The following is a 10,671-nucleotide window of genomic DNA, read 5'->3' on the forward strand; positions in this document are numbered from 1 at the left end:
GGCTTATACGCGAGTCATATACTGGGGGTGGGGGGTTAGAGACCATACTCGCAACTCCTGGCACATCTCTGCAGCCCCTGCTCCGTCTGCTTCCTGCGGTCACGTGGTACCGCTCATTAAACTCATGAATATGCGCATATTTAGGAGTTTAATGAGTGGTACCACGTGACTAGCTGAATGCAGGAAGCAGACGACAGAGGGAGAAGCAGGGGCTGCCGATGCAGAGAAGACCTTGCGCCAGGAGGGGGCGAGTATGAAGGGGGCAGAGTAATATTCACCTGTCCCAGTTCCATCACCGTGCACCGCTGTGTCTCCGGGTCCTCCTGCTGTGACGGCAGATGGCGCAATGACGTAGTCAGTGCGCGCCCTCTGCTGTCACTGCAGAGACCCGGGTGACACAGCGGTGGACGGCGATGGAACAGGGATGGGTAAATATCGCCGATGCTGGGGGCTCAGGACACCGGCATCTGGCCCCCAGCGACGAGAGGTAGAGTGTCTTTTTTTTTTTTTTTTATTGCAGCAGCAAATAAGAGGTATTTATTGAGCATCCTATGGGGCAGCATTAACCCTTGTGCAGCAGCATGTTATGGGGGGTATTTATGGAGCATCTTATGGGCAGCATTAACCCTTGTGCAGCAGCAAATAAGGGGTATTTATGGAGCATCTTATGGAGCAGCGTTAACCCTTGTGCAGCAGCATATTATGGGGGTATTTATTGAGCATCTTATGGGCAGCATTAACCCTTGTGCAGCAGCATATTATGGGGGGTATTTATGGGGCAGCATTAACCCTTGTGCAGCAGCAAATAAGGGTTATTTATGGAGCAGCATTAACCCTTGTGCAGCAGAATATTATGGGGGTATTTATTGAGCATCTTATGGGGCAGCATTAACCCTTGTGCAGCAGCATATTATGAGGGTATTTATGGAGCAGCTTATGGAGCAGCATTAACCCTTGTGCAGCAGCATATGGGGGTATTTATGGAGCATCTTATGGGGCAGCATTAACCTTTGTGCAGCAGCATATGGGTGGTATTTGGAGCATCTTATGGGGCAGCATTAACCCTTGTGCAGCAGTATATTATGTGGGGTATTTATGGGGCAGCATTAACCCTTGTGCAGCAGCATATGGGGGGTATTTATGGAGCATCTTATGGGGCAGCATTAACCCTTGCTCTGCAGCATATTTGGGGTATTTATGGATCATCTTATATGGGGCAGCATTAACGCTTGTGCAGCAGCATATGGGGGGTATTTATGGAGCATCTTCTTTGGCCAGCATTAACCCTTGTGCAGCAGCATATGGGGTATTTATGGAGCATCTTATGGGGCAGCATTAACCCTTGTGCAGCAGCAAATTATGGGTGGTATTTGGAGCATCTTATGGGGCAGCATTATCCCTTGTGCAGCAGTATATTTATGGGGAGTATTTATGGGGCAGCATTAACCCTTGTGCAGCAGCATATGGGGGGCATTTATGGAGCATCTTCTTGGGCCAGCATTAACCCTTGTGCAGCAGCATATGGGGTATTTATGGAGCATCTTATGGGGCAGTATTAACCCTTGTGCAGCAGCATATGGGGTATTTATTTGACAGCATTAACCCTTGTGCAGCAGCATATGGGGTATTTATGGAGAATCTTACGGGGCAGCATTAACCCTTGTGCATCAGCATGTTATGGGGGTATTTATGGAGCATCTTATGGGGCAGCATTAATCTTTGTGCAGCAGCATATGGAGGGTTTTATCTATGAAGCATCTTCTTGGACCACCATTAACCCTAGGCTTATACGCGAGTCAATAAGTTTTCCCAGTTTTTTGTGGCAAAATTAGGGGAGTCGGCTTATACACGGGTCAGCTTATACACGAGTATATACTGTATATTTTTTACTCTGCAGTTATGTTTAGGAAATGTTTGTGACTACATTTACTGTATTGAAAAAAATCCATGCAAATGCTGCTGCATGTGAGAGGTAGTCTGCGATGGAGCAGCTATAAATTGGTTTGGCCAATTGGTTTTTGGTAATTTTCTGACACAAGGGGTTAATGTTTTGAGGAGCGCCCCTCCCCGTGTTGCTTACTGAATTCTGTGCTTCTCTTAACATATTCTGTAACTTGTCTTTCAGCACCTGATGCTTATGAAGGAACAGTTATTGAAGCAGAAAAATGAAACAGAAATCCAAATTAAAGATTTTGCAGAGAAGCTGCAAAGGGAAAAGGAGAAAGTGTTAAAAACTCTCTCCGAGAACAGCAACTTATTACAGGAGCTGGAGTTTGAAAGGGAAAATCACATTGACCTGCAGACAAGCAAACAGCTGCTGGATGCCCAGGTTATTGAAATGATGGAGAGACTGAAGCTTTTGGAAGCCACCAATAACGGCCTAATCATGGAGAATAAGGAACGTGAAGCAACTCTGAACCAAATCAAAAACGACTTTACCACGACGAAAGAAAACTCTGATGCAAGATGTGAAAAAGAAAGAGAATTAAAGATTGTAAAACTCTCTAACCAACTTTCTGAGGTGAAGCAGATGAAGGACGAACTAGAGAAAGAAATCTGTGACCTCAGGATGGAAAATGAGATGCTGCTGTCGACCCAAGAACAGGCCACACAACGGATGCAGGATGTCAGTGCTCAGAGTGGAAAAGATTCTTTGGAGAAACAGACGGTGATTGAGGCTTTACGGATGGAGAAAGGGCGACTGGAGATGGAATTAAATCAGCTGGAGAACCGACTGCTCGAACAGGCTCAAAAGTACGAACGGACAATCAGTGAACTATCTAACGCCCAAAAGTTGGACACCTCCGCCTTGCACCGGGAGCATGAGCGCCTGGTTAAGCTCAATCAGGAGAAGGATTTCCAGATAGCAGAAAGCAAGAGGTCCTTCGAACAAATGGAAACAGACTGTGAAGAAACTAAGGAGATGCTGACGAGTACGTTGGAAGGACAGAAGCAGCTGACCGAACTGATACGAGAGAAGGAGACCTTCATACACAAGCTTAAAGAAAAGAACTTGGAAATGCAGAAAGAGCTGGACCTGCGCGGGAAAGCATTGCAAGAGTGCGACATGATGAAACAAATCATTGAGGAGAAGGAGAAGATGCTGGCCTCCATGAAAGAAGACAACAGCCACCTTAAGGAGGAGATTGAAAGATTGAAGGATCAGCAGAGCCGTCTGCAGCCAGCGGTGGAACCGAAGACATTAGATATCATCACTGAACTAGAGGCTGAGATAACGCAACTAACTAAAGTGCGAAATAATTACGAGGAAGAGCTGATACTTCAGAGGAAATCGGTGGAGAAACAGAATCAGAGCTCTCTTCAGTTCCAGAAATCTTTGCAGGAAAAGGTGAAGGAAATGGATGAAATTAAGATGCACCATAAGGAGATGGTGGACACTTATGAGAAGCTCCTGTCGGAGAAAGACAGTGAGATCTCCAGTCTTCAGCAGACGAATGAACTGATCAGCTCACAGCTACAAAACGAGCATCTTATCCACACGGATTCCTCGATCATTTTCCAAGATACCAAGACGCAGAACCTTAATAACAGTGATAACGGGACGGAGAAATACGACCTGTCAAAAGTGGAAATCGAACGGCTGGTGAAAGGCATCAAAGAGAAAGAGATGGAAATTAAAATGCTCAACGAAAAGAACGTCACATTGACTAAGCAGATTGACCAGCTGTCCAAAGACGAAGTTGGGAAGCTCACTCAGATGATCCAACAAAAAGACCTAGAGATACAAAATCTTCATGCCAGAGTGTCAGCTGTCAATTACATGCAAGATGTAGTGTATCTCCAGCAGCAGTTACAAGCCTATGCTATGGAGAGGGAGCAGGTCCTGGCTGTCCTGAGTGAGAAAACGAGGGAGAACAGTCAACTACGGACAGAATACCATAAAATGATGGATGTTGTGGCTGCCAAAGAATCGGCCCTCTTGAAACTCCAAGAAGAAAACCAGAGACTCTCTCGCAGCCAAGAAGGTAGCACACAAGACATGTTCAAGGAGACCATTCAAAACCTGTCCAGGATCATTCGAGAAAAAGACATTGAGATTGATGCCTTGAGCCAGAAATGTCAGACCTTGCTGACCGTCCTTCAGGCATCCAGCTCCGAGAGCGGAAACGAAATGGGAAGTGTCAACAGTAATCAGTTTGAAGAGCTGCTGCAGGAAAGAGAGAAACTGAAGCAACAGGTGAAGAAGATGGAAGAATGGAAGCAGCAGGTGATGACCACCGTGCAAAACATGCAGCACGAGTCGGCTCACCTGCAGGAGGAACTGCACAAACTTCAGGGTCAGATACATCTAGATAGCGATTCCAACTCAAGGCTACAAGTGGATTACATCAGCCTGATCCAGAGCTACGAGCACAATGAGAAGAAGCTGAAGGGTCTAGGCATAGAGATAAGTAATGTGCAAAGCAGTATCGGAGAATTGAATGACACGAAAGAGCTAATTCTTGAACAACTGCAGGCAAGTCAAAGGTCTGCCATATCTGAAATCGCTTGTCAGTCGGTCACTTCTTCTGATTTGAACGACGATCAAGTGACCAAGGTTCTCCAGGATTACGAGCAGCTAAAATTTCAGATACAACAGAAGGACTCGACCATCAGGACACTGCAGGAAAACAACCAGCGCTTGTCCAACTCCATGGCCCTGACTTCCGAGGATGGCCGCAGGAGCCAGGAAGAGACCGTTCTGGAGCTCAAGCAGGTGAAGGAGAGGAGTGAACTCCTGCAGAAGTCACTGAAAGAAAAGGACATATTGATAAAGACAAAAGGAGACAAGTTAAACTCAACCACCGAAAGCCTGAGGAATAAAGAGAACGAAAACGAGCTCCTTAGACAAGCCGTCACCAACCTGAAAGAGAGAACACTGATCCTGGAGATGGACATCCGCAAGTTAAAGGAGGAGAATGAGAAGGTGATGGCCAAAGAGAAGGAGAAGGAAAGTGAATTCCGAGCTCTGCATGAAACCAACATGCAATTCTCAATGCTGTTGCGTGAGAAGGAATTTGAGACCAACGCTATGAGGGAAAAGTCCTCAGCCCTTGAGAAACTTCTAAAGGAGAAGGAGCAGGTTGGTTGCAGAAAGTTTCATTTCTTGTCTATTCACTTCTAAAGCTAAATTCAGATTTGCCCTGGTCTCTGTAAGTAGAGATGTTAGGAAGTGGATGTGACTGGAGGAATTAACACTTCTCCGAATTGCCTGAAAAGCGCAAAGGTAATAACATGACTGATGCACATGCCTGTAACCTTTAGGCAGTGCTCGTCTGTAGCCATACCACGCTGGACCCTAAGATACAAGTCCAAAACATTTATAGATTGCATTTTAGTCATTGAAGAAAATTGCTCCATAAAAACGTGAACAAACTGTCATCAAGTTAATTGTGTAAAATCCTCAGAGCTGCACTGATGACTCTTGGCTTATTCCTCAGGGGAAGGCCGGAGAGTTGAACCATTTGCTGAATGAGGTGAAATCCATGCAGGAGAAAGCCATTGTGTTCCAGCATGAGAGGGACCAGGTGATGCTGGCATTAAAACAGAAGCAGATGGAGAGTGTCGCCCTGCAAAATGAGGTTGGTGACCCCTGAGAGATGTGGGAAAACCCTGCATGGCTGCACTTTTCCACAGCCACATAATATACAGAGGGGTCAGGAGGAGGAAGGACATTGATATCTAGAACGGTCTGGAGGAGACAGGTGACTAGATGGGTTTGGAAGAAAGGACGTGTATGTAGATCGGTCTGGAAGAGGGGGACAGGGATCTACAAGGGTCTTGCGCATGGGATAGGTCTCTAAATGTGTTTGGAAGAAAGGACAGGAGTCTGTAGGAGGAGGACAAGAGATTACGTAAGGGTCATAAAGAGGAGACAATTCATTATAAGCAAATCACTCAGTATTGTAGGGTGTTACATTTGTAGCAAACTCTCAGCTGTGAGCTTAGTATTGGAGTACAAAGGATTTTTTTTCTCATTGGAAATAAAAAGAAAATTCACTGACAACAGAGAGGTTTTGGATTAAATTACTATGTTTATTAGAAAGTTGCAGAACTTTCAATATCACTTGTATCAGTCACAGCAGAACAAGTGTCTTCAATTTCTACCAGCACCGCGCTTTTCACATCCTCCATTATTTATTTATTTATTTATTTATTTATTTATTTTTTTATAAAATCATTTTCTCCTCTGTTCCCAGGTCCAGCATTTACGGGAAAAGGAGCAGCGTCTGAACCAGGAGCTCGAACGTCTGCGTACTCACCTGCTGGAGATGGAGGACTCATACACCCGCGAGGCGCTGGCAGCGGAGGACCGAGAAACCGAGCTAAAGAAGAAGCTGACTGTTTTGGAGGAGAGACTACTGTCCTCCTCCTCCGCGGTGGAGACTGCCAGGTGATGCTCACCCTCTGCATAACCATCTACCCCCATGTATGTGTCCTGGTACAGTCCAACCTTTTTATTACTGACTGCGTATATATGTATATTGCTTCCGCAGTCATCAAGCCACTATGCAGGTGGAGTCGTTACAGGAGCAGCTGAACCTCATCTCCAGGCAGAGAGATGAGGCCGTAATGCAGTTTAATATGTCTCAGGAGCAGGTCAAGCAATACGCAGTGTCCCTGAGCAACCTTCAGATGGTGCTAGAGCAGTTCCAGCAAGGTAAGCCTGTCTGTACGAACCCAATAGTCCCCGTCTGCCTGACCACTACTGAGTAAAGCTTACAAAGTTCTATAATTTGTGTTATATGATATGCGAGGATTCATTTCTTACATATTTCTTTATCGCTTCATTGGGGAACACAGGTTACCAATGGGGTGTATGCTGCTGCTGCTAGGAGGCTGACACTATGCAAAAAAGGAAAAATAGCTCCTCCCCGGCAGTATACACCCACCGACAGGCACTAAGCACCTCAGTTTGTGCTTAGTGTCTGTAGGAGGCGGACTTGGATCTCCCCAGATCCGCAGATAACTCTTTTTCCCTTTTAGGTTTTTTTTTGTGTTATTAACGTTTTCCATTTGTCATTCAGATACAGCTTCAGGGAAACGGGGTGTAAATTCTCACCCTGCCTTCCCATATCATGCGGCTGAGCGAGCAGTGGGGTGTCGCCCACATCGCATCTCTCAGGTCCGCAGGCAGGACTCTATCCCCTACCACCCTCACGGGTGCTTCTGGGTGATGACCGGTGGCTAGTCCTTGCAATCTCCCCTCCTCACCCCTCTCTTTGCCGAGGGCTGAGAGGAAGACTGTGGTCACCAGTGGTGACCTCCCCCTTCTCTGAAGGGGTTGACGCTCTCCTCTGCACTGTAGGGACACAGTGCGGGAAGGAGGATCCTCTCTCCCAGTGACCCTCTCCACTCGAGGGCCCCTGCGGTATGCCTCAAGATGGAACCTGATTTCAGAATATAGAAGATGCTCATGAAAGTCAACAATACTGTCAGTGAGGCGCCCTCACCCCTTGGCCCACGCTGCTTTTTAAACTTCGCACCCATTCTTACAGGTGTGCGCCTCTCCATCTCACCACAGCTCTCATGCCCAGCGGTGTCCGCGCAGCATTTATCGCCTCGGGGTATCGGCATCAGGCGCAGTACATCGCGCCCACACAGGCTCACTACCACAGTTCAGGCGCCGGCTTCAGCCCTTTCGCTTTTCTTTTCTCTGGAGTTTTCTCGGAAGCGCGCTCTCCTTTGGCGCCTTTTTTTTTTTTTTTTTTTTTTTTTCCCCCCCTTATTCAGGCCAGGAAGAAGGCATGGGACACGCCTCCCCTCCTGTCCAGCCAATCGCGGGGGCGCTTTCGTTAGCACACACCCCCTTCTGCTGGCAGCCTATCACGCAGGTCGGCTGCCAAGCCTCGCCCACCGCTAGAATCCTTTTCAGTTCTCCTGCATCCTGAACGCTGCCCAGCGCCTCGTGTGCTGTTCTAGCAGCCCACAGACCTACTATTGGGGGATACAGTTACTCTCCAGCTTCTGCGGATCGCTGGTAACGGGTAGACTCTGCCCTTCTCCTTGGGACACTAAATAGCGCTCCTCTGCAGTATCTATAACGCAGTACACTCTACATATGCCCAACTCTACAAGGGCTCCCTATTCTGGGCCAACCGTAACTCACTACGCCTGCGCACGCTGTAAGAAAAAGTGGACGTCAGGTCAGTCGTCTCCTTTCTGCCCTTCCTGCAGTACCTCCACCATGTCTGCCCCACAGGAGCACACTGACTCCCGGGATGAGAGCACTCCTCCTCCCCCAGAGTGGGCTGTTGCAATGTCTCAGTCGGTCGCAGACCTGACTAAGGTGGTATCCCAGTCCCTGGTCCAGGTCCTAGAACGATTTCCAGAGCTATCTACAGCCACCAGTGCTCCGACCGCCTCTCACGGCGAGTCGCCAGCACCTGACCGCGACCTCCAAAGGGACAGACCGTGTAGGAGTTCAAGGAAGCAGGCTCTGTCTGGCTCTTCTTCCAGCTCATCAGGACCCTCCGCAGCATCCAACTGCTCTCTTCGTCCAAGATCCCTTCCTCTGACAAGGACCTTGGGTCAGATGTAGATTCACGGTCCGTGTCTGACTCAGATACAGACCACACGTCCAAAACACAGGACATAGTAGATAGCCTTATATCGGCTATTACCCAAACACTCAAGCTAAAGGAGGATGACATCCCTTTACATGACTCCTCTGTCTCATTTAAACGTGCATGGCCTCCCTCCCGAAACTTTCCCAATCACATAGAGTTCGAGGCTACCTTGACCAAACACTGGGAACATCCAGAAAAGTGTTTTTCTGGTTGAAAACATCTAGACGTGCTATACCCCTTTAACTCGGACCTCCTCACAAAGTGGGACGAGTCCCCTAAGGTGGATCCGTCGGTTTCTCGTCTGTCTTCCAAGACAGTTCTATCCCTACCGGACGGTGCGTCACTGAAGGATTTGACGGACAGATCGAATCACTGACCAAATCTGTTTTTAAGGCCACTGGCGCCGCTCTCTGTCACAGCTTCGCCTCCACTTGGGTGGCGAAAGCGATCTCAGCCTGGGCAAAGATTCTTCGTAAGGGCATCTCCTCAAGATGAGCTAGCTGAATTAGCGGACCAAATTGATCATGCCGGCAAATACCATCTAGCTGCCTCCTTGGATGCAGCCGGGAGTTCCGCAAGTAACATTGGGGCCATACGCCGCATCCTTTCGTTGAAAACATGGAATGTGGACACCACCTCTAAGATGTCACTCACCAACCTAGCCTTTCAAGGTTCCAGGCTCTTTGGAGCCAGCCTGGACCAGATAATGTGACGCAAGTGGAGGTAAGAGTACCTCTCTTCCTCAGTCTAGACCCAAGCGCTTCTTTAACAGGAAGGCTCCTCGGCCATTCGGTCCTTTCGACCTTTCCCTTCTTTGGAAAGTTCCTCACAGCAGGACCGTCCTTCTACCTCTGGAGAGCAGAGTAGACAGTCATTCAAACCCTCGGCCCACTGGAGACCAAAGGGCAGGACCCCCAGGCCCTCTGGATCCCGCTCCAACAGATTCTCTTCCAAGTGACGGGTCACCCCCACCTGGAAGTCTTTCCAGGGTGGGAGGCAGACTTCTTTCATTCAGGGACGAGTTGCTGTCGGTTGTCGACGACGCCTGGGTAAGGGAAATCATTACTTCCGGTTACAAAATCAAATTTTCTTCCCTCCCCGAGAGACGCTTCTTTCTGTCTCACCCTTTGAAACAACCGTCTCAGACTCCAGTGCTCCTCCAAGCTGTCTTTCCCTCCTATCCACTAATCGTACCCGTTCCTCCAAACGAACGTTTTTCAGGGTTCTACTCGAATGTCTTCGAAAAAAGACTGCTCGCTCCGCCCAATCTTGGACCTCAAACTTCTGAATCGCCACGTACGGATCCGCCATCGGATCCGCCACTTCAGGATGGAGTCCCTACACTCGGTGATCGCCTCCATGGAGCCGGGGGAATTTCTCTGGTCCATAGACATTCAGGATGCATATCTTCACATCCCTATTTGTGTACAGCACCAAAGGTTCCTTCGATCTGCGATCCAGGAGGATCACTACCAATTCACGGCTCTCCCCTTCGGCCTAGCATCGGCTCCCAGGGTCTTCACAAAGGTCATGGCAGCCGTCATGGCCATCCTTCGCTTCAGGGGGATTCCAATAATCCCTTACCTGGACGATCTGTTGATCCAAAGGCCCGTCCTGCAGAGATTGCGTTCAGATCACTCTAGACACTCTGACCCGTCCTCTTCAGCTGTCCCTACTCTCTGCCTGGGACAAGACTTGAGTCTCTCTGGACCGACCCATACTCCTGCCTCTCAAGGTGAGGCAATCCTGGACGCTGCCTTCATCAGTCCTGCACGGGAGATCCTTTCTCCCTCTTCAGTGGCAGGTCATCACCACCGACCCCAGTCTTTCGGGTGGAGAGCAGTTTTCCATCAGAAAACAGCGCAAGGGCGCTGGAACCCCCAAGAAGCCCTTCTCCGCATCAAACTTCTGGAAATCAGAGCAATCTTCCTTGCCCTCCTCCGCTGTCAGTCTCTCCTCGCGGGCAAACCAGTCCGCATTCAATCAGACCATCTCAGCCGTTCACATCCCGGGGGTGGAAAATTGGGCTCCTGACTTCCGAAGCCGCCAGGGCCTAGCATCAGGCGAGTGGTCTCTCTACCCCACGATCTTCAGCCAGATC

General features: G+C 48.7%; 1 protein-coding gene across 1 annotated transcript in view; it reads left to right on the forward strand.

Moving 5' to 3' along the window:
- The window catches only part of TRIP11 (thyroid hormone receptor interactor 11), a 108,996-nt gene that overhangs the window by 58,502 nt on the left and 39,823 nt on the right, over positions 1–10,671 (forward strand). The window contains exons 11-14 of the mRNA XM_073578154.1: positions 2,126–5,083; positions 5,442–5,582; positions 6,201–6,394; positions 6,498–6,661. Of these exons, the coding sequence (XP_073434255.1) occupies positions 2,126–5,083; positions 5,442–5,582; positions 6,201–6,394; positions 6,498–6,661 (3,457 nt within the window). The remainder of the gene's footprint in view (positions 1–2,125; positions 5,084–5,441; positions 5,583–6,200; positions 6,395–6,497; positions 6,662–10,671) is intronic.

This window comes from Dendrobates tinctorius, unplaced genomic scaffold (genome assembly GCF_039654945.1).
Source record: "Dendrobates tinctorius isolate UK_male_01 unplaced genomic scaffold, ASM3965494v1 ptg000058l, whole genome shotgun sequence".
Taxonomy (NCBI): Eukaryota; Metazoa; Chordata; class Amphibia; order Anura; family Dendrobatidae; genus Dendrobates; species Dendrobates tinctorius.